We start from the raw sequence: 18,814 nt of genomic DNA on the forward strand, positions 1-18,814 counted from the left end.
GTCCCTGTCAGAGTACCCGAGTATCTGTCATTAGAATACCCGAGTACCTGTCACCAGCCCATCAGAGTACCCGAGTACCTGTCATCAGAGTACCCGAATACCCGTCACCAGCCCATCAGAGTACCCGAGTACCTGCCATCAGAGTACCTGATGGGCTGGTGACAGGTACTCAGGTACTTTGATGGGCTGGTGACAGGTTCTTTGATGGGCTAGTGACAGGTACTTTGATGGGCTAGTGGCAGGTACTCTTTATTGGGGGGGGGGGGGGGGGGCAATCAGTGTGTTTTGGTGTGGAATGTAATCGGTAACTAGCTGTTACCGCAATCTCCTCCTCACACAGGATCAGTGTGTGAGGAGGAGAACACGGTGACAGCTAGTTACTGTGTTCTCTGTTGACATTCTGTGACCGGCTGTGATTGGACACAGCCGGTCACGTGGTAAAGAGCCAATTTCATTGGCTCTTTACCCTGATCAGGGATGGACTGTGTCAGAGTGACACTCTCTATCCCCGATCGCCGCTCTGCGCGCCCCTGGAGGCGCGCGCGAGCGGCGTGCACGAGGGAAGTGCATGTGGCCGGCTGTGATTGGACACAGCCGGTCACATGGTAAAGAGCCATTTTTTAAACGGTTCTTTACACCAATCGGGGATGGGCTGTGTCCCGACGGACACGCCGCATCCCCAACCACCATGCTGCACGCCCCCAGGGGGCTGGAGAGCAGCGGATCCGGGCGGACGTCATATGACACTCGCCCGGATTGAGGGAGACTTCCTGCCGGTGTCATATTACTATGGTCCAGTAAGGAATGGTTAGGTAAATAATTTTGTTTAGTCATATTCGTTAAGTTAGAATGGTTAGTTTTCGGAATGTGTTTCTTATAGTCTTTGTTCAGAATCCTTTTGTATGTTGGCAAGCTATTTCCAAAGATTGGCTATATTCATTTTAACGTATTAATTTAATCTATATTTTGGGGAATTACTTATGCACTCTAAGTCATCCGATAGTTCAACCCACAAAGAGAAATGGAATGAGCTGATTGGACGAGATTGAGTCGCATGCATCCTAAAGTAATGAATGGAACTAAATTGATTTTAGATTTATTTGTTATGTTATGATTCAGAGATTCTGATGGATCCACCTCGATTCAACCCAAACACAATCAGTAGGAATTATTTTGTTTCCTTTTTTATACCTTACTGTATTTATTGCAATAGGTTTCCATTTCATATGTAGTGCATTTTTTTAATAATAAAAAAAAACGGTGATGCTAAATAACAACAAAAGGAATCTGAATCAACTGAGATCATTCATTAGGTCATTATGTTATTTTGGATACTTCAAACATCAAAACTCAAACTATCGAATCATGTCATACGAATGAAACAAATTCATTTGACGTTTTTGGTATAATCTATTAGAGATTCGTTGAAATTCATTACAATTGTGATACGGAGATTCAGATGTGTAATAAAAATTTAGTCCGAATTTTGATTCGGAACGAAATCAAATCGCACATGTCTAGTGTCTGTGCGGGAAACCCCCTGTGCATGTGCAGATGTGCTGCAGGTCGCGAAGGTCAGGCAGAGCCCTTGGTCATTTCTGCACATGAGCCAAATTCCTAAAGATGCCGGGGAAGGAGGACAAGGGCCAACATTACGAACTGAAGTTCCTATATAATGTTCCATCAAACACAGAGTTTTGAAGTGTAATTATTTTCGAGATGCATTTTCAAGGCCAAAAGGCATTCATCATGTGTATTATCCATACATGTACGAAAAGCAGTAGGTTCATTTCAAAAGTCCCAATCCCTGCATACTAACCTTGCTTTTATTGCCCTTCAGCTCTGTTCAGCCACCGGAAACAAGGAAAGACAGCTTTGTGTAAGCTCTGATCGTAGCATACAGCTGGGGCTGAATCTCTCCCTGCCTTAGGCCCAGTTCACACCGGTGCAACAATCGCTCTGACTTTGAGAGCACAAGTCCCATGACATGTAAAAAATAATGTTTCCCTATGAGAGATGTCTTAACTGGTCCGACTTGTGTCGGTCCGACTTTGGAAAAGGATCTTGCACTACTTTGGTCAAACTTCTGTCCGATTTCAGACCATGGAAATGAATGCAAGTCGTATCAAAGTCAGATAAGCATCTTATTTGATCCAACTTGTGACATGCGACTTGTGCTCAGAATCAATCTAAGCACTGCAACATGTATTGAAAAAAAAAAAACAACAAATCCACATTAGTCCCAAGTTGCACACATTTCAAGTCGGGTTCCTGTTCACTAAAGTCTGACCGATGTTGCAGGGCAAAGTCGGGTGAGAAGTAGCGGGACTTTCATGTTGGAGCAGTGTGAACCCGGCCTAAATGTGACAGCACTGCCCTGGGCCAATCATCAAGCAAGAAGGCAGTACAAATGAGGAAGAGGAGTGAGACACATGCCACCAGATATTTTCTTTGCTCTCAGTGGCTGAACAAAGTGGTGGATGAGCAGAGGAACGGTGACTGCTGGGGAACCGAGCTTTGAAGAGCGCCTGTTGCTTTGCCTTGCATGGACAATACATGGGTTTACTTTCAAGTTATTTTGCTGCTCATCGTGGATCATAAAATCTCTAAAATAGTATAATTCAGCAAGGTGATCAATGTAAACCTGTAATGAAAAAAATATGGGGACTACCTCTGCTGACCCTCTTCTGAAAATGATAGTTGCCTGGCTGTTACACCAACCCACTGTCTTCAATACTTTCTGAATTGCTGACTTTGAACAACTATGCAGCACAGGAAAGCCAGAGGAAAGTCAGAGGGCCGTATTGTCATGCTGGTTCCAGGTCAATGATTCACAGTATTGAAAAAAGAGAGTCAAAAGAAACTAGCATTTTCAATAGCAGAGCTCAGAAATGGCTGCCTCCAGGTTCCACCCATTACAGATTTCCTTAAAGATAATTAGAAGACATATTCCTACCCTGAGGAGGCATCCAGTGAGAAAGAGGTCACAGGTCGGCTGAAATTACGAAGATCCCAAAGCAGCAGCTCTCTCTCCCTGACCTAATGAGAGACATGACAGAATTAGATAAAATATCGGCACTTACAGAATGACATTTGGAATATAGATGGCTTTTTTCAGAGCTTTTTTCGAGAAAGAGACCCTCAACTGACACAAGTATCAGTTGAGGGTTAAAGCGGAACTAAACCCTCCTATCTTTTTCAGGCCATCTTGGCCTCTATTTGATCTGCAACTGCATTGTTGCTGCATATGTGATCAGTTATGACTCCAGCCATTTTATGTTTTGACAGTTTGGTTGAGAGCACAAGCAATGTGACAGTTAGCATTCCCAGCATGTCAGGAATATAACTGTTTTTTTAAACTGTTAAACCGATGGGTTTAGTTCCGCTTTAAATGTTTAACATTAAGGGCTATAAGAACTTGCTTTAGGGGTTAGGTGTCTAAGTGTTCAGGGGGAGGAGAGATCATTTTTAGAGGGTGCTTCAGGGATACTTTATTTTACTTTACTTTATTGAGAACAAATGTATGGCAAATGTGGGCAAGGTAACACTGCAGGGAGCTGTATATGTCATGTGATGTCTAGCATTAACACAGAAAGGAGATGACAGCAAGATAGTGAGGCCTTGGGGAGCACTCTACCTGGTTAAATCCAGATGTTACCAGATGGTTGTTGGAATTTGTCCACAGCACTCGAGAGTCTTTATTGTTGTCATGCCCCTGGGCATCCTGAAAAAAAAGCAAGAAAAAGAGCTAAAAAAAAAAAATACCTTTTACAGAACTGTCCAACTGACATGCTAAACCGTCAACATTGAGCAACTCTTCCCAGCTTAACGCTGAGCAGCATGGATACTCAGTGATTAACACTCTAACTTTGTGGGGCTTGAATCCTGGTATCAATTCCCAATGGCAAAATAATATTCATTGGGTTTGAAAGTTCTTCCCATAACTTTATGGGTTTCCTCCAATAGACTGTATTCCTATTAAAAGACACAAAATACTAATACGTTACTCATCGGCCTACACAGAACCATAAAAATCAGTGACCTGTCAACGCTGCCACCTTAAGCCCCATGGGGTCTTTTTGTTAGTTTGTATTTCTCAATAACTAGGTTATTGCAAACAACGTTGCTGCAGCCACTGTGTACAGCCAGACAGCCATATTATCCTCACAGCCCTCTGAATTCAGTGCAGTCGGTTGTCAAAGGAAGCTACACTATGGCCTCAAGTTTGTGGACATCTGACCATCACGTCTTTCCAGTTCAAGCATGATTGCACACAGCTAGCTCCATAAAGACTTGGGGGTTGGTTTACTAAAACTGGAGCACACAGAATCTAGAGCAGCGGTGCATGGTAGCCAACCAGCTTCTTACTTCAGCTTAAACAATTAAAGCGGAGTTCCGGGCACAAAAACGATATTTTTTTTTTGTGCCCCTCCGCTAGGTAGACCTGACCTGAAAAGGAATTGGATAGTTATTTTTTTTTTTTGTTCACTCACCTTTTAATTGAAGATCGAAGATACTCACCTCAGAGTACTTCCTCCCTCGGAGCCGCGGCTCACCCCGTCACTTCCTGTCTCGCTATGATTCCTGGGAGCTGAACGTCATAGCTCCCAGGAATCAATGCGATGGCACCGGCCCCGCTCGTCATTTCCGGGCGACGCCGCATTCCCCTGTTAAACAGCTTCTGGGCATGCCAGAAGCTGTGGAGGAATGCGGCGCCGCGCTGGAAGTGACAAGAGGGGCCGGTGCGGCGCATTCTGGGACAAGAAGACGCGGAAGAAGACACAGAAGAGGACCGCGCCGGCTTCAGCTGCCCACAAGAGAGATGGAAACGCTGTGGAAGAAATTTTATAAGTAAGTATTTCTTCTAAAAGGTAAGTGCGAACCGGGACAGATCAGAGGCTAGCCATTGTGGAATGTGCTAGCCCTGACTGTCCCGGGGGTATGCTTATTGAAAATTGACTTCTGTGCCCGGAACTCCGCTTTAAAGTGGAACTACACTGTATCTGATCACCACAAACCAAAATCAATATTGATTTATTTAAAGCAAACTCCCCCATTTAACCCATTCATGCTTTTTTTTTTGCTGAGAAATCACTTAGAAAAACAGCCTCTAGTATTTCTGGCCATAGGCATCTGGAGAAAGGACAGATGATTCATGTACTCATGTAGCAATTACTTCCTGGAATCCATCTGCCCTTAATTCAGGCATGTAGGCAGCAGTGTGTGCTTAGCTGAGAAAACCTCTCCTCCCCTCCTGAAGACTCCTGAGATGTATGATATCATCTGCCTAGGCATCAAAATTAGGAAGCAACTAAAAAAATGGTTTAAAACATGTAAATATAATATACTTTCCAATCTATTTACTAATGCTAGCAGCATAAGGAATCAAAATAGTCAATGTTGATTGAGAGAGCGAGGTTCCATTTTAAAGGATTAGTTCACCTTCACCAAAAAGCTGCCGACGCAGATAAGGCATAGGGAGCTTTTTTTTGCTTTAAACTCTTTAAGCCTAGTAAACACTAATCACTTATTTTCGTTCAACCCACAGCTCTGGTCGGAGCCACTGTACTAATCATCCGATGTTAGTACAGCTTTCCCCCACTAAGCTGTTACATAGTGAGGTTGAAAAAAGACACCAGTCCATCCAGTTCAACCTATGTACACATGTTGTGTTCTGACAGGGGGGCGTAGAGCGCTAACCGGGAGTCGGTCGGCCGCTGGTTTTCCAGCATGCATGCCCGACAGAAACCAGCTGACATACACACAGGCCGAACGTTGGCTGGTTTTTATTTAACCAGCCAATGTCTCCCAGCATTCAGGCTATGTGTACTGGGCATAAAAAATGAAAGCCGATTCGTTCCTTTACAGAGCTGCCCCAGATTGTGCACATTCAAGTTTTAGTAAATCTCCCCCCATGATTTGAGGAGTTTGGTTTGAAAGAACTTGCGTGGTCTGCACTGAGCCCTGACCTCAACCCTACTGATTCCAAGGACTTCTCGTAAATTCGTAAAACATTTATATCTGACCTAACAAATTCTCTTTTGGCTGAGTGGGCACAAATCCCCACTTACACATTCCAAAATCTAGTGGAAAGTCTTCCTAAAACAGTGAAGTCTTCAATGGTGGTTTTCATTATGTATTTTAAGGCCCCATGCACACGGGGCGTTAGAAAAAACGTACGTCAAAGTTAGTTCTGACGCCGGAAAAAGCAGCTGTAAAAACGTGCTTTCAGTAGCTTTTTCCATTGGCGTTATTGCATGTTTTGCCACGTTGCTTTTAGCAGCGTTTTTTTTTCTTCCATTCAAAATCAATGGTTCCCTATGGGAGCCTATTGATTTGATCAGCGGAGACGTCGTCGGAGGAGGACCGGAGGAAGAAGAGCCGACAGCCGACAGCAAAAGAGCAGAAGACCGGAGAGGAGAAGAAAAGAAGAGAGGACAGCAGAAGAGGGGACAGCAAAAGAGCAGAAGACCCCGGAGAGAAGAACACAAGAAGAGGGGACAGCAAAAGAGCAGAAGACCCTGGAGAGAAGAACAAAAGAAGAGGGGACAGCAAAAGAGCAGAAGACCCCGGAGAGGAGAAGACAAGAAGGTCGGACAGCAAAAGAGCAGAAGACCCTGGAGAGGAGAAGACCCCGGAGAGGAGAAGACAAGAAGAGTCGGATGAAGATTTTTAATAAACTTTCCAAAACGTCTCCTGTCGTTATTTACACACACTGCCTTTTATGTGGTGAATGAGTAGGGGTACAGTGTACCCCATACCCATTCACATAGGGAGGGGGTCCGGGATCTGGGGGGCCCCTTGTTAAAGGGGGCTTCCAGATTCCGATGAGCCCCCTGCCCGCAGACCCCCACAACCACCGGCCAGGGTTGTAGGGATGAGGCCCTTGTCCTCCTCAACATGGGGGCAAGGTGCTTTGATGTGGGGGGTGCAGAGCTCCCCCTGCCCCAAAGCACCAACACCCCCCCATGTTGAGAGCATGTGGCCTGGTGTGGTCCAGGGGGGGTGGGGCCGCTCGCTCGTCCCCTCCCCTTTCCTGGCCTGCCGGGCTGCATGCTCGGATAAGGGTCTGGTATGTATTTTGGGGGGGACCCCACGCCGTTTTTTCGGCATGGGGCTACCCTCAAATTCCATACCAGACTCGAAGGGCTTGGTTTGGAACCTTGGGGGGACCTCCACGCCGTTTTTTTCCCATTTTGGCGTGGAGTTCCCCCTCAAGATTCCCACAGCGCAAGTCACCCCGCAAGTCGGATCCGACTTGCGGTGTTGCTGTGCGACCTCCATTCAAATCAATAGGGAACCATTGATTTTGAATGGAAGAAAAAAAAACGTATAACATGGCTTAACGCACGTTAAGCAACGTTATAGCAACGTTATTCAGCTTTTAGCAGCGTTAGGCGTTTTTAACGCTGTAACGCTGGTCCTCAGAATGCGCAGGTCGTGGGTTCTTGTTGCAGCTTAAAAACGCCTAGGCCACTTACAGCTCAAAAACGTCTGAGTGTGCATGAGGCCATAGAATAACATGGAGGGGCGTTTTTAGGCTGCAAAAAGAAAACGCCTGACGCTGCTTACAGCGGCGTTAAAAACGCCCCGTGTGCATGGGGCCTAAGAGTTCAGTCTTGACTGCATAGTCCTCGTATGATTGCTCCGATAAGTCTTAGGTTTCTACAGTGCAATGTCTACAGCTGGGCATTTCAAGGCCATCTTGGAGGACAGGACATAATAATTGAATTGCTTTTAATAGGCAGCCGAGATAACTTTCTAAAGTGTGCAACTCTTGAGAAACAGTCGCAGAGACGGCAGTGACACACTTAGCAGGAACCACAAACTGGAATGACAAACAATAGCAACTGATATTATCCATAAAGGCTAAGGCCCCATTCGCATAGGGCATACATAGCCGCATGCCCATGGAGGGCTTTGGGCTTTGTTTACCTGCACAGATGCACATGTGTTCCGTAAAACCACATTAAGGCAGTTCCATTGCTCTCAATTGGGATACAGCAGCTGCAAAGACACAGCCTCTGCTCCAAATGTGACACCCATCCAGGTGTGGGTGCACAACCCCAAACACATACAGCATGCGTTCAGGGCTGTGCACCCACACAGGATGTCACTTTGGGAGAAGCAGCTGTGTCCATGCAGTCACTATGCCCAAATTGACAGCAGCAGGACCTCCGCATAGGGATGCACAGAATACCTGTGCATCCCTATGCAGGTAAACATAGCCCTCCAAGGGCATACGGTTATGTACACCCCGTGTGAATGAGGCCAAACTCCAGTCCAAACTTTTTTTTTGTTCTGGATAAAGCAGGTAACATATGGTGTATGTCTGTATTAGAAACAGGGAGTCATAAAGAACAGGAAAAGATGGGACATCCCTTCAATGTTGACAGGGAAAACAACAAAAACATTTTTAATAAAGTAGAAAAACGTTATACACTTTACTGTGGATAAAATGCGGTAATTTTCTAAAACACCTCAATTAGGCCAAAAATTTTCCTCCACATTTATTTTGATTTTCAGATTTAAAAGTGGATATAAACCCCTACATACACCCAGTGAAGTGGCTGGCCTCAGATGAATTGAGATTAAACAAATGCTCCTGCATAAGTTGAACCTGTTTATCTGCAGTATTCTCCTCTCTACATCCGTTCAAAGTGCAGATCTAAAAAAAGCTTGTGTGAGAGTTCAGAAAAAAGGGGGCAGAGAGCTGAAGAAGTCACACTCTGCAGAGCTTAGTGAGGAGAGCTCTGAGAGTTGATTGGAGGGAAGGGACACACCCCCCTTTCACACAGCACACAGGAACAGACCTGAGGCTGTCAATCACCTGGAGCTCCCTCCTCTGTCACCTTTTTTTTCTTGGTGTCAGGAAAACTTGTCAGAAGTGATAAAATCTGATAGCAGAGGAACCAAGCAGCAGAAAATAATTACACATACTGCTCTTAACCACTTTACCACTGGAGGATTTTTCTGTCTTACGTCTGGGCCACTTTTTGCGATTCGGCACTGAGCGACTTTAACTGACAATTGCGCGGTCATGCAACGCCATACCTGAACGAAATTTACGTCCTTTTTTTCCCACAAACAGAGCTTTCTTTTGGTGGTATTTGATCACCTGTGCGATTTCTACTTTTTGCGCTATAAACAAAAAAAATGTGACAATTTTGAAAAAATAACAATATTTTTCACATTTTTTTATATGAAATTCCCCCCAAAAAAATGTAAAAATCAAAATTTTTTATCATTTTAGGCCAATTTGTTTTCTGCTACATATTTTTGGTAAAAAAAAAAAATCGCAATAAGCGTATTTTGATTGGTTTGCGCAAAAGTTATTGCGTTTACTAACTAAGGGAAAGATTTCTGTCATTTTTGGTGTTTTTTTTTTTTTTTTTTAACGAGTAATGGCAGCGATCTGCGATTTATTTTGCGGGACTGCAACATTGCGGCAGACAGATCGGACCCTTGACTGACATTTTTGACACTTTTGGGGGTACCGGTGATATTACTACAGTAATCAGTGCTATAAATATGCACTGTTACTGTAAAAATGACACTGGGAGGGAAGGGGTTAATTTTTATTGGAGAGGGAGGGGTTAATGTATGCCTGGTGCTTACTGACGTGTGGGGGGAGGTGACTGAGTGACACAAGGACAGATCCAGGGTTCAGCTATGCTGAACCCTGCAATCTGACCCTGCCTGTCACTTAGGAGATCCGCCCGCTTTGTTTACACAAGCGGGCAGATCTCCAAACTCTATTCCCTGACGATCGGGGAAGAGCGACGGTGATCACCGCTGCTTCTCCCCTGGCCCGACTCCTGCTGTGACTGAATACAGCGGGAGCGCGCCGCCAAGAGAGGGGAATGTCTGGCGACGTAGGTCTACGTCGCCAGACGTTATCGAGCCACTGTGCCGCAGTAGATGCTCAGTGAGCAGCGGTAAAGTGGTTAATTGAGACAAATACACACTACAGAGGGATACGCTTTGTTCATGTTTTATATCTGAGGTTTACAGACACTTTAAGTTCCTAAAAAATGGTGCCACCTAATGATCGAATTTTGTCCAATTCAGCAAGAAACAGACAAAATTTGAACAGCATACGGCCAGCTTAAGTTACCCACTGAATTCCTGTATATATTGGTGACTCCATTGGCCTTGTCCCTGTTGGACTATCTGTATTGCTGTTCTGGCTGAAGACCTGAAGCTCTAAACTACTGCAGTACCAGAAGTTCCGAAACAGGAAGAGGACATGGCATCCCTGCAGTGAATATTCCTACATGATTAAGCTGCCTGCACACCATAGGACATACCTCATTACTAGTAAGTGATATGCTAACAAGCTAAACTTCAGCTTTAGTGACTTTAGCAGGTATGGAATCCTGAGAATTGCAGAGATCTCCCCAATGAAGTTCATGAAAGATATGAAAACCATTTAGTAGTTTTAGTTTTCTTGTATCTAACAGAACCTAATATAATATTATGAGTGAACTGACCCTTAAAGGAAACCTGTAGTCATAAGAAAATGGAGGCTGCTATCATTAACTTCGACTTCTGATAATGCTAGTTGGCTTTAATACTTTTTGATTCACTGAGCCAGAACAAGCAATTCGAGCAAAAGCGTCAGTCGAGCCCAAATTCATGCATCTGTCAGGGACAGGGCATGTACTAAAGCCATTGAATCAGCATGGCAGCCAGGTATTTTTCGCTCCTCTTCCTCTTTCTGTTTGGGTGCCCCAAAGCTCCATCCTTGGGCCCCTCCTATTCCCTCTCTATACCTCTTCCATGGGCCAGATGATAACCTACCTTGGCTTCCAGTACTAACTCTATGCTGACGACACCCAGATCTATTTCTCCAATTCACAACTTACCCCCTCAATCTCCTCAAACTTCTTGAGCGACAAATCAGTATGGATGTCACACCACTTCCTCAAACTCAATCTTACTAAAACTGAGCTTGTAATATTTCCTCCTCCAGGATCCCCATGACTTTACTATTGAGATCAACAGCACAACCATTGGTCGCTCCACACATGCCAAGGTGCTGAGTGTAATCCTGGACTCTGACCTCTCCTTCAGCCCCCACATCCAATCACTGGCTAAATCTTGCCACCCTAAACTCCGGAACATTTCCAGAATTCGTCCCTTCATGATTAACACCACAAAACAACCTATTCGCTCCTTGGTTATTTCCCACCTTGATTACAGCAGCTCTCCCCTTCAGTCTATTATGAATGCTGTGGCTGAGCTAATACACATTACTAACCGATCCGTGACTGCTGCTCCTCTCTGCCAATCCCTTTACTGGCTTCCCCAACCCCATCATATAGAACTCAAAAAACTAACCACAACACACAAGGCCATCCACAACATCGCCCCCCCCCCCTCCCCCTATATCACCAACCTCATCTGCAGAGATCACCCAAAATCACACTCTCCACTCCTGCTCTCTAGCTCCCTTGTTACCTCCTCCCATGCTTGCCTCCAGGACTTCTCCAGAGCCTCTTTCATCCTCTGGAACTCCCTGCCCCAATTTGTCCGGTCAGCCCCTACCCTGTCTATCTTATTCAGGGAAGCCTACCCCACCGCCACCAAAAGAACTGTACCCGAGCCAACTCCATCAGATCATTCCCGCAGCTATTACTTTTTGTACCACCTCCCCCTTCCTTTAGATTGTAAGCTTCATGAGCAGAGCCCTCCTATTCCTACCATATTCAACTGTATTGTAAATGTACTGTCCCCCCCCCCCTCTACAATGTAAAGTGATGCGCAAACTGTTGGCACTATATAAATCCTGTTTAACTCATTAATGCCTCTTGTTCCCATATTAGAACAGTAGTGATGTGGGAGTTATTTATATCCTAATACTCTAGGTAACATATTCAATTTATGCACAAGTTAAAAGAAAATTCAACCTTAGGCATAAATAGGTTAATAATAATAAGTATGGGAAAGATATTTTTTCTTGAATCACACTTACCTAGGTGGATGCAGTATCAGTCCGATGCTGCATCTGTCCCTCCCTGGCTCCAACACTGAGAACCGAGCAATCAAACACCGCCAATCGCTCGGTTCTCAGAGCTCCGTGGGCAGAGAGCTGGGGACTGTCAGTCACCACCTCTCAGCTCTGCCAATTGAAGCGCTGGGCTGTGGAGGGGGCAGGAGCAGCCGGCTCAGGCTCTCAGCGGCTTGCTGAGAGCCTGACCCAGGTGCCGGTCCAGGCATGTAGGTGGACCCCGACCATATGGTCGTGATCTTTGCTCAGCCTTGACCAGCTCTGTGACATCAGCCGTCAGTGGGCTTCAGTTCGCTGTCTACTGAAAACTGGTCACAGGAGTGCAGAACAAACTGCACTCCTATGATCTACAGGAGAAGTACAGCCAAATGAGCTTTGGCTGTACTTCTTTAAGAAAGTCATGATAAGCAGTATACATCGTCTCAGCTTCTGCACACTTTTACTATACATTAGCCAACATAATCCCTTTAAACAGTGTTGGTTAGGAACCTGCTGCTTCTTAGTGTGACTTGAGCCAGAGCTGAACCTGTCACTTTACTCCAGGCATATTTCAGTCAGCTACAAATTGTATTGTCACTCAATGTGACCCCATGCTGAGCCAACTGTAGGTCCTCAACTTCTGTAATGTGATCCGCACATACAGCTCACACACAGTCTATCCACTTCTGCTGCTGCCGTCTGGCGTGACTGAAGTATAAATGACATGCTGCCTTACATGTGCCAGGGGGTATTAAACTGGCAATGCCACCGACCCACACTGAGCTGGCACACGCCAGTCTTCTGTATTCAGGCACAGCTGAAGCTCACACAGTTTACATTTCAATTTTACCTTGTATACACTTGAACATTTAATCTATAATCCATGAAGCATTGTGCATATATGTCATATTCTTGTAAAAAGCAAGGTGAAAAGTATATGAGCCAACATTAAAATATACATAACAGGGAGTAAAGGAGGTAGGAAAAACCTGAAGGATTTTATCTAGACCTATAGATTCCACTATATATAGTAGGTATAGAAAATAATTAGCCACCTTTAAAATAATCACATTTTGTTGCTTTGCGTCCTGAAATGAAGACAGCACAGGTTTTGTTTTATTCAGCTATATTTACTCAGTGCAACTATTAGGGTCCATTCACACTAGCGCGACTTGTCAAGCGACTTGGTCGCCTGACAAGTCGCGGTAGGTCGCTCGCCATTGAATAGTACAGAACACGTTCTAATAGGAGCGACACAAGTCGTTCCGACTTAGAAAAAGGTCCTGTACTACTTTGGGGCGACCTGGAGGCGACTTGCATTGACTTCAATTCTATGAAGTCCGTGCAAGTCGCGCAGAGGTCGCGGTGCACACAGGTCGCCCCACAAAATCCTGTCGCAGCAGTGTGAATGGGCTGTGAACATCCAAGTGAAAGATTTAACACCATGTCAAATAAATAAATTCAAAAACAGAATCACTGAGTTGGAAAAAGGATCACCCCCTCCTAAAAATGACTTGTAAACTCACTCAGGTGTAGCTAATCACCTTCTTAATGGCACATAAAGCCATTTGACTTTCAACTATGATCAGCTGTGGTCATTTTGATTAGCTCAGAATGAAATGTGGCATTTCAGTCCATGATCATGCAGCCGAGGCAAACAATCAACTATGGGTGGCAAGGCACTGTGAAAAGATCTCTGGGATAAAGTTGTGTACAGGTACAAGTCAGGAGATAGATGCACTTTTGACAGTGCTTTGCCACCCATAGTTGATTGTTTGCCTCGGCTGCATGATCATGGACTGAAATGCCACATTTCATTCTGAGCTAATCAAAATGACCACAACTGATCATAGTTGAAAGTCAAATGGCTTGATGTGCCATTAAGAAGGTGATTAGCTACACCTGAGTGAGTTTACAAGTCATTTTTAGGAGGGGGTGATCCTTTTTCCAACTCAGTGATTCTGTTTTTTGAATTTATTTATTTGACATGGTGTTAAATCTTTCACTTGGATGTTAAAAGTTGCACTGAGTAAATACAGCTGAATAAAACAAAACATGTGCTGTCTTCATTTCAGGACGCAAAGCAACAAAATGTGATTATTTTAAAAGGTGGCTAATTCTTTTCTATAAACCCCTATGTTTAGTGGAATCTATAGGTCTAGATAAAATCCTTCAGGTTTTTTCTACCTCCTTTACTCCCTGTTATGTATATTTTAATGTTGGCTCATATACTTTTCACCTTGCTTTTTACAAGAATATGACATATATGCACAATGCTTCATGGATTATTGCTGTCAACTCTCAATATGAGATCAAAAGAGCTGTCACTATCAGTGAAGCAAGCCAACAATAGGCTGAAAAAACAAAACAAACCCATCAGAGAGATAGCAAAAACATTAGGTGTGGCCAAATCAACTGTTTGGAACATCCTTCAGAAGAAAGAACGCACCAGTGAGCTCAGCAACACCAAAAGACCCAGAAGATTACGGAAAACAACTGTGGTGGATGACCAAAGAATTCTTTCCCTGGTGAAGAAAACACCCTTCACAGCAGTCGGCCAGATCAAGAACACTCTCCAGGAGGTAGGTGTATGTATGTCAAAGTCAACAATCAAGAGAAGACTTCACCAGAGTGAATACAGAGGATTCACCACAAGGTGTAAACCATTGGTGAGCCTCAAAAACAGGAAGGCCGGATTAGAGTTTGCCAAACAACATCTAAAAAAGCCTTCACAGTTCTGGAATAACATCCTATGGACAGATGAGACCAAGATAAACTTGTACCAGAGTGATGGGAAGAGAAGAGTATGGAGACGGAAAGGAACTGCTCATGATCCAAAGCATACCACCTCATCAGTGAAGCATGGTGGTGGTAGTGTCATGGTGTGGGCATGTATGGCTGCCAATGGAACTGGTTCTCTTGTATTTATTGATGATGTGACTGATGACACAAGCAGCAGGATGAATTCTGAAGTGTTTCGGGTAATATTATCTGCTCATATTCAGCCAAATGCTTCAGAACTCATTGGACGGCGCTTCACAGTGCAGATGGACAATGACCCGAAGCATACTGCGAAAGCAACCAAAGAGTTTTTTAAGGAAAAGAAGTGGAATGTTATGCAATGGCCAAGTCAATCACCTGACCTGAATCTGATTGAGCATGCAATTCACTAAAGACAAAACTGAAGGGAAAATGCCCCAAGAACAAGAAGGAACTGAAGACAGTTGCAGTAGAGGCCCGGCAGAGCATCACCAGGGATGAAACCCATGTCTGGTGATGTCTATGCGTTCCAGACTTCAGGCTGTAATTGACTGCAAAGGATTTGCAACCAAGTATTAAAAAGTGAAAGTTTGATTTATGATTGTTAATCTGTCCCATTACTTTTGGTCCCTTAAAAAGTGGGAGGCACATATGCAAACTGTTGTAATTCCTACACCGTTCACCTGATTTGGATGTAAATACCTGCAAATTAAAGCTGAAAGTCTGCAGTTAAAGCAAATTTTGTTTGTTTCATTTCAAATCCATTGTGGTTGTGTATAGAGCCAAAAATATTAGAATTGTGTCGATGTCCCAATATTTATGGACCTGACTGTATGTTATAAGTTGCACTGAGTAAGCTGGGTAAAACAAAAACTGTGTCGGTCTTCATTTCAAGCTGCAAAGCAACAAAATGTGATTTTAAAGGGGGGGGGGGGGGTTATTCTTTTTTTATACCCACTATAGTTAAAGAAACCAACCTATCAGTACCTTGGATACCGGTCATAGGGCTGGAGCAATCTCCACACATTGTCCTTGTGTCTACATAACTATTGTGAAGTGTAGACAGGCATTTTATGAACCGACAATATGAATGCAGCCTAGAGGCCTATGCAATCTCTGCAAAAAAAATGATGCACAGCAAATACCACCATAATCTTAGAGAAGCCTAGCTATCGGTTCCTCACATCAATTCCAAAAGAACTGACTATCCTTAGCTTCCTAGTGTTTTTTTGCTGAGCCGAAAATGCAGCCTGCCTACCTACAAGAACAGCTACCTATATCTTTACTGCTTCCACAGAATGTATTTTTACCTACAAGGATACCCAACCAGTGTAACCAGATATTGTGGTCACCTTAGGGAAATGGAGATACACTGAAGTAGTAGAGCAAAAGCAGCCTAACCATTTACTTAACAATTTTTTGCATCCCGTGGCCCTATAGTTGTGAAAGATGAAATGTTCCAGCATGCCCTGACGCATAAAAATTGGCAGTGTCAGGAACTGGTGACATCATTAGAACACAAAGAACAAAATGATTCCAGTAGTTGAGGAGCAATAATCCCTGACACCTGTTTAATCCCCAACAACTTCAGCTTGTTCACTTAAGCTTTGACAAAAAAAAAAAAAAAACCTGGAACCTGGTTGGTTTCTACACCAGATTTTGCAGTCCTGGGTTTTGGTAAACCAACCCCTTAGGGTCAGAATCACACAATACACACACTATATGGCCAAATGGTTGCAGACATCACTCCTTCATGCCAAAAACCATTGGCTTTAATATGGAGTTGTGTCCTCCTCATTATCTGCTCCAACATTCTTCTGGGAAGGCTTTCTATAAGATTTTGAACTGATGCCCATTCAGTCAAAAAAGGTCAGGTACTGATCTTGGACGAGAAGACCTTGCTTACAATTGGGATTCCAATTTATCAGAAAGGTGTTTAGTAGAGTTTCGGTCAGGGCTCTTTGCAGGCCACTTGAGTTTCTCCACACGGGACTTGTCAAACCAGGTCTCAGGGTTTGTGCACAGGGACACAAATATGCTTAAACAGATAAAGGCCTTCCCCAAACTGTTGCCACAGGGTTAGAAGAGAATGATTATCTAAAATAACTTTATAAGCTGTAGCATTAACAGTACCCTTCAGTGGAAACACATGAACCTAATAATTTGGAGGGGTATCCAAATACTTTTAGTATAAAGTGTAGGTGTGATAATCAGGTGTCCAAAAATGGGAACATTGTGTATCTATGAAAGCCTAATCTATAGACCAGTAGGTAGAAAATGTTGCTGGCAGTTATTGCCTGGAAAGCTTGGCTTGATAAAAAACTGTCGGAAAAAACTGTTGTCTAGTCATGGTCTTTCTTTAAAGTCTAGTTGCACCCCTGGCCAGGAACTTTTTTTTCCCTAATAAAGTTTTATTTGAATACAAGAAAGTATAAGAAGATAAATAAGAAGTCAACTACAAGACATCCAAGAACATCGCAGCCAAAATACATATAGATGTATACGCTATAGCAGAAGGCAGGTACCAACTAGTGGTAGAACTGCTTAAGAGGTCCACTGAATTGCTTAACAGGTATGTAGCACCACCCCCGCAGGAGCTGCTGATTATATTATTGGGTCTACACCCTGCCTAACAACCCAATCAAATTGGCTCGATCCCTCCTCAGGCACAACTGACCCAGAATAGGACTGGACTATCAAATGGATACCCAGATTGCAATACAATACTTCACTATGCAACAATACCTTGGTACCTTCTTGAATGGTAGTCCTTCTGAGTGACACAATGGAACAACGCACAGGATTGTAATTAACCAAACTTAGTTTACTATATATCAAATTGAATAGGGGAGATACAATACAATACAATACAAGTCCATAAAAGGTTATTTAAAACAGCTTTAAAAAGGTAAAAGAATACCCCCACACTCCTCCTGCATTAAGACTAGACACAGTACCAGATGGGTAGGCCTATCTGAGTCCCTCCCCCCAGAGTTCTCTTCTTTCTTGTTGATCTTCGCTAGCAAGGTTATTGAATAGAGCTCATTTGTAATCCAGATTAGGAATAAAGATCAAGAAAGAGAAAAACAACGAGCTGTTAGTTGTCACCGCAGGGTGTCTGCGTAACTAAGCAATAACTTCTGCGAGAGAGATAAGCCTCTGGCGACTCCTTTACAGACCTTATTGTTTGTCTATGAGTCTCCTGAGAAAGTATGCTGATAAACCCCGGGGTTTTATCACCTCCTGTTGCGCTACCGCTATCTGTAGATAAACTATCTCTTCGGCAGATAAAGTCAGTTATTGGGCATGTGCCCTCTCACCAACAGAAGTTTCTCCTTCGCGCGCTTCCACTGCGGTCTCAGTCCTGTGGCTATATGCCAGCCGCGCGAGGTCCTTCTGGCGGATGACTTCCGGTCTCTGCAAACGTCAGTATGACCTCCAGGAATGTGCCTCGTGCTTGAGATGGGACGGTTCCACGTCGCCCCTCCAGGCTATGAGGCTCTGGCCCAATATCCAGTGTCAGTCCTTCACTCTCGCTCGCTGGTTCCTCAGAGTCCAGCACAGAGAGGCGCCCCCCCCTCCACGCGCTTCTCTCTTCCTTTAAATAACTTCCCCCATAGTGCCGTGCGGTGCAGCCGTGCACCCTGGATCTTGCAAAGCAGCCTGGGAGATGTAGTTTCTTCATCTTGTGAAAAGGAAGTCACAGCCCGGGAAATTCCATGCAGCTACCACTAGAGGGAGCCTAGTTCCTTCCCACATATCAAACAGTGTCTTTAGGCATGTTTAACCCCGCTACACACTCCCCCCACTTGAGAAACTTTGGTCCCCAAAGAGGTCAACAGTATGTACCCTAGTGCATAGGTTGGCATTATACAACAAAAACATTAACATTTTGCTAAAATAAGTCAATCTGAATATATCCAATTTTGTATTCTGATAGCAGTGCAACAGTAAAACGATAAAGTGCAATTAATAAGCAAATAAGTGATTTCTACAGTGTTAATATAGTGCTGATTTCTAGTGCTTTTATATAGTGCTCCTTTAAAAAGCACATGTGCATTT

General features: G+C 44.0%; 1 protein-coding gene across 1 annotated transcript in view; it reads right to left on the bottom strand.

Annotated features, from left to right (window-relative positions):
* The window catches only part of LOC309559020 (coronin-7-like), a 344,039-nt gene that overhangs the window by 210,672 nt on the left and 114,553 nt on the right, over positions 1-18,814 (bottom strand). Inside the window, exons 8-9 of the mRNA XM_082262130.1 lie at positions 3,638-3,724; positions 2,957-3,039 (exon numbers count right to left, since the gene is read on the bottom strand). Of these exons, the coding sequence (XP_082118256.1) occupies positions 2,957-3,039; positions 3,638-3,724 (170 nt within the window). The remainder of the gene's footprint in view (positions 1-2,956; positions 3,040-3,637; positions 3,725-18,814) is intronic.

This window comes from Pelophylax lessonae, assembly GCF_965119305.1.
Source record: "Pelophylax lessonae genome assembly, chromosome: 6".
Classification (NCBI taxonomy): domain Eukaryota; kingdom Metazoa; phylum Chordata; class Amphibia; order Anura; family Ranidae; genus Pelophylax; species Pelophylax lessonae.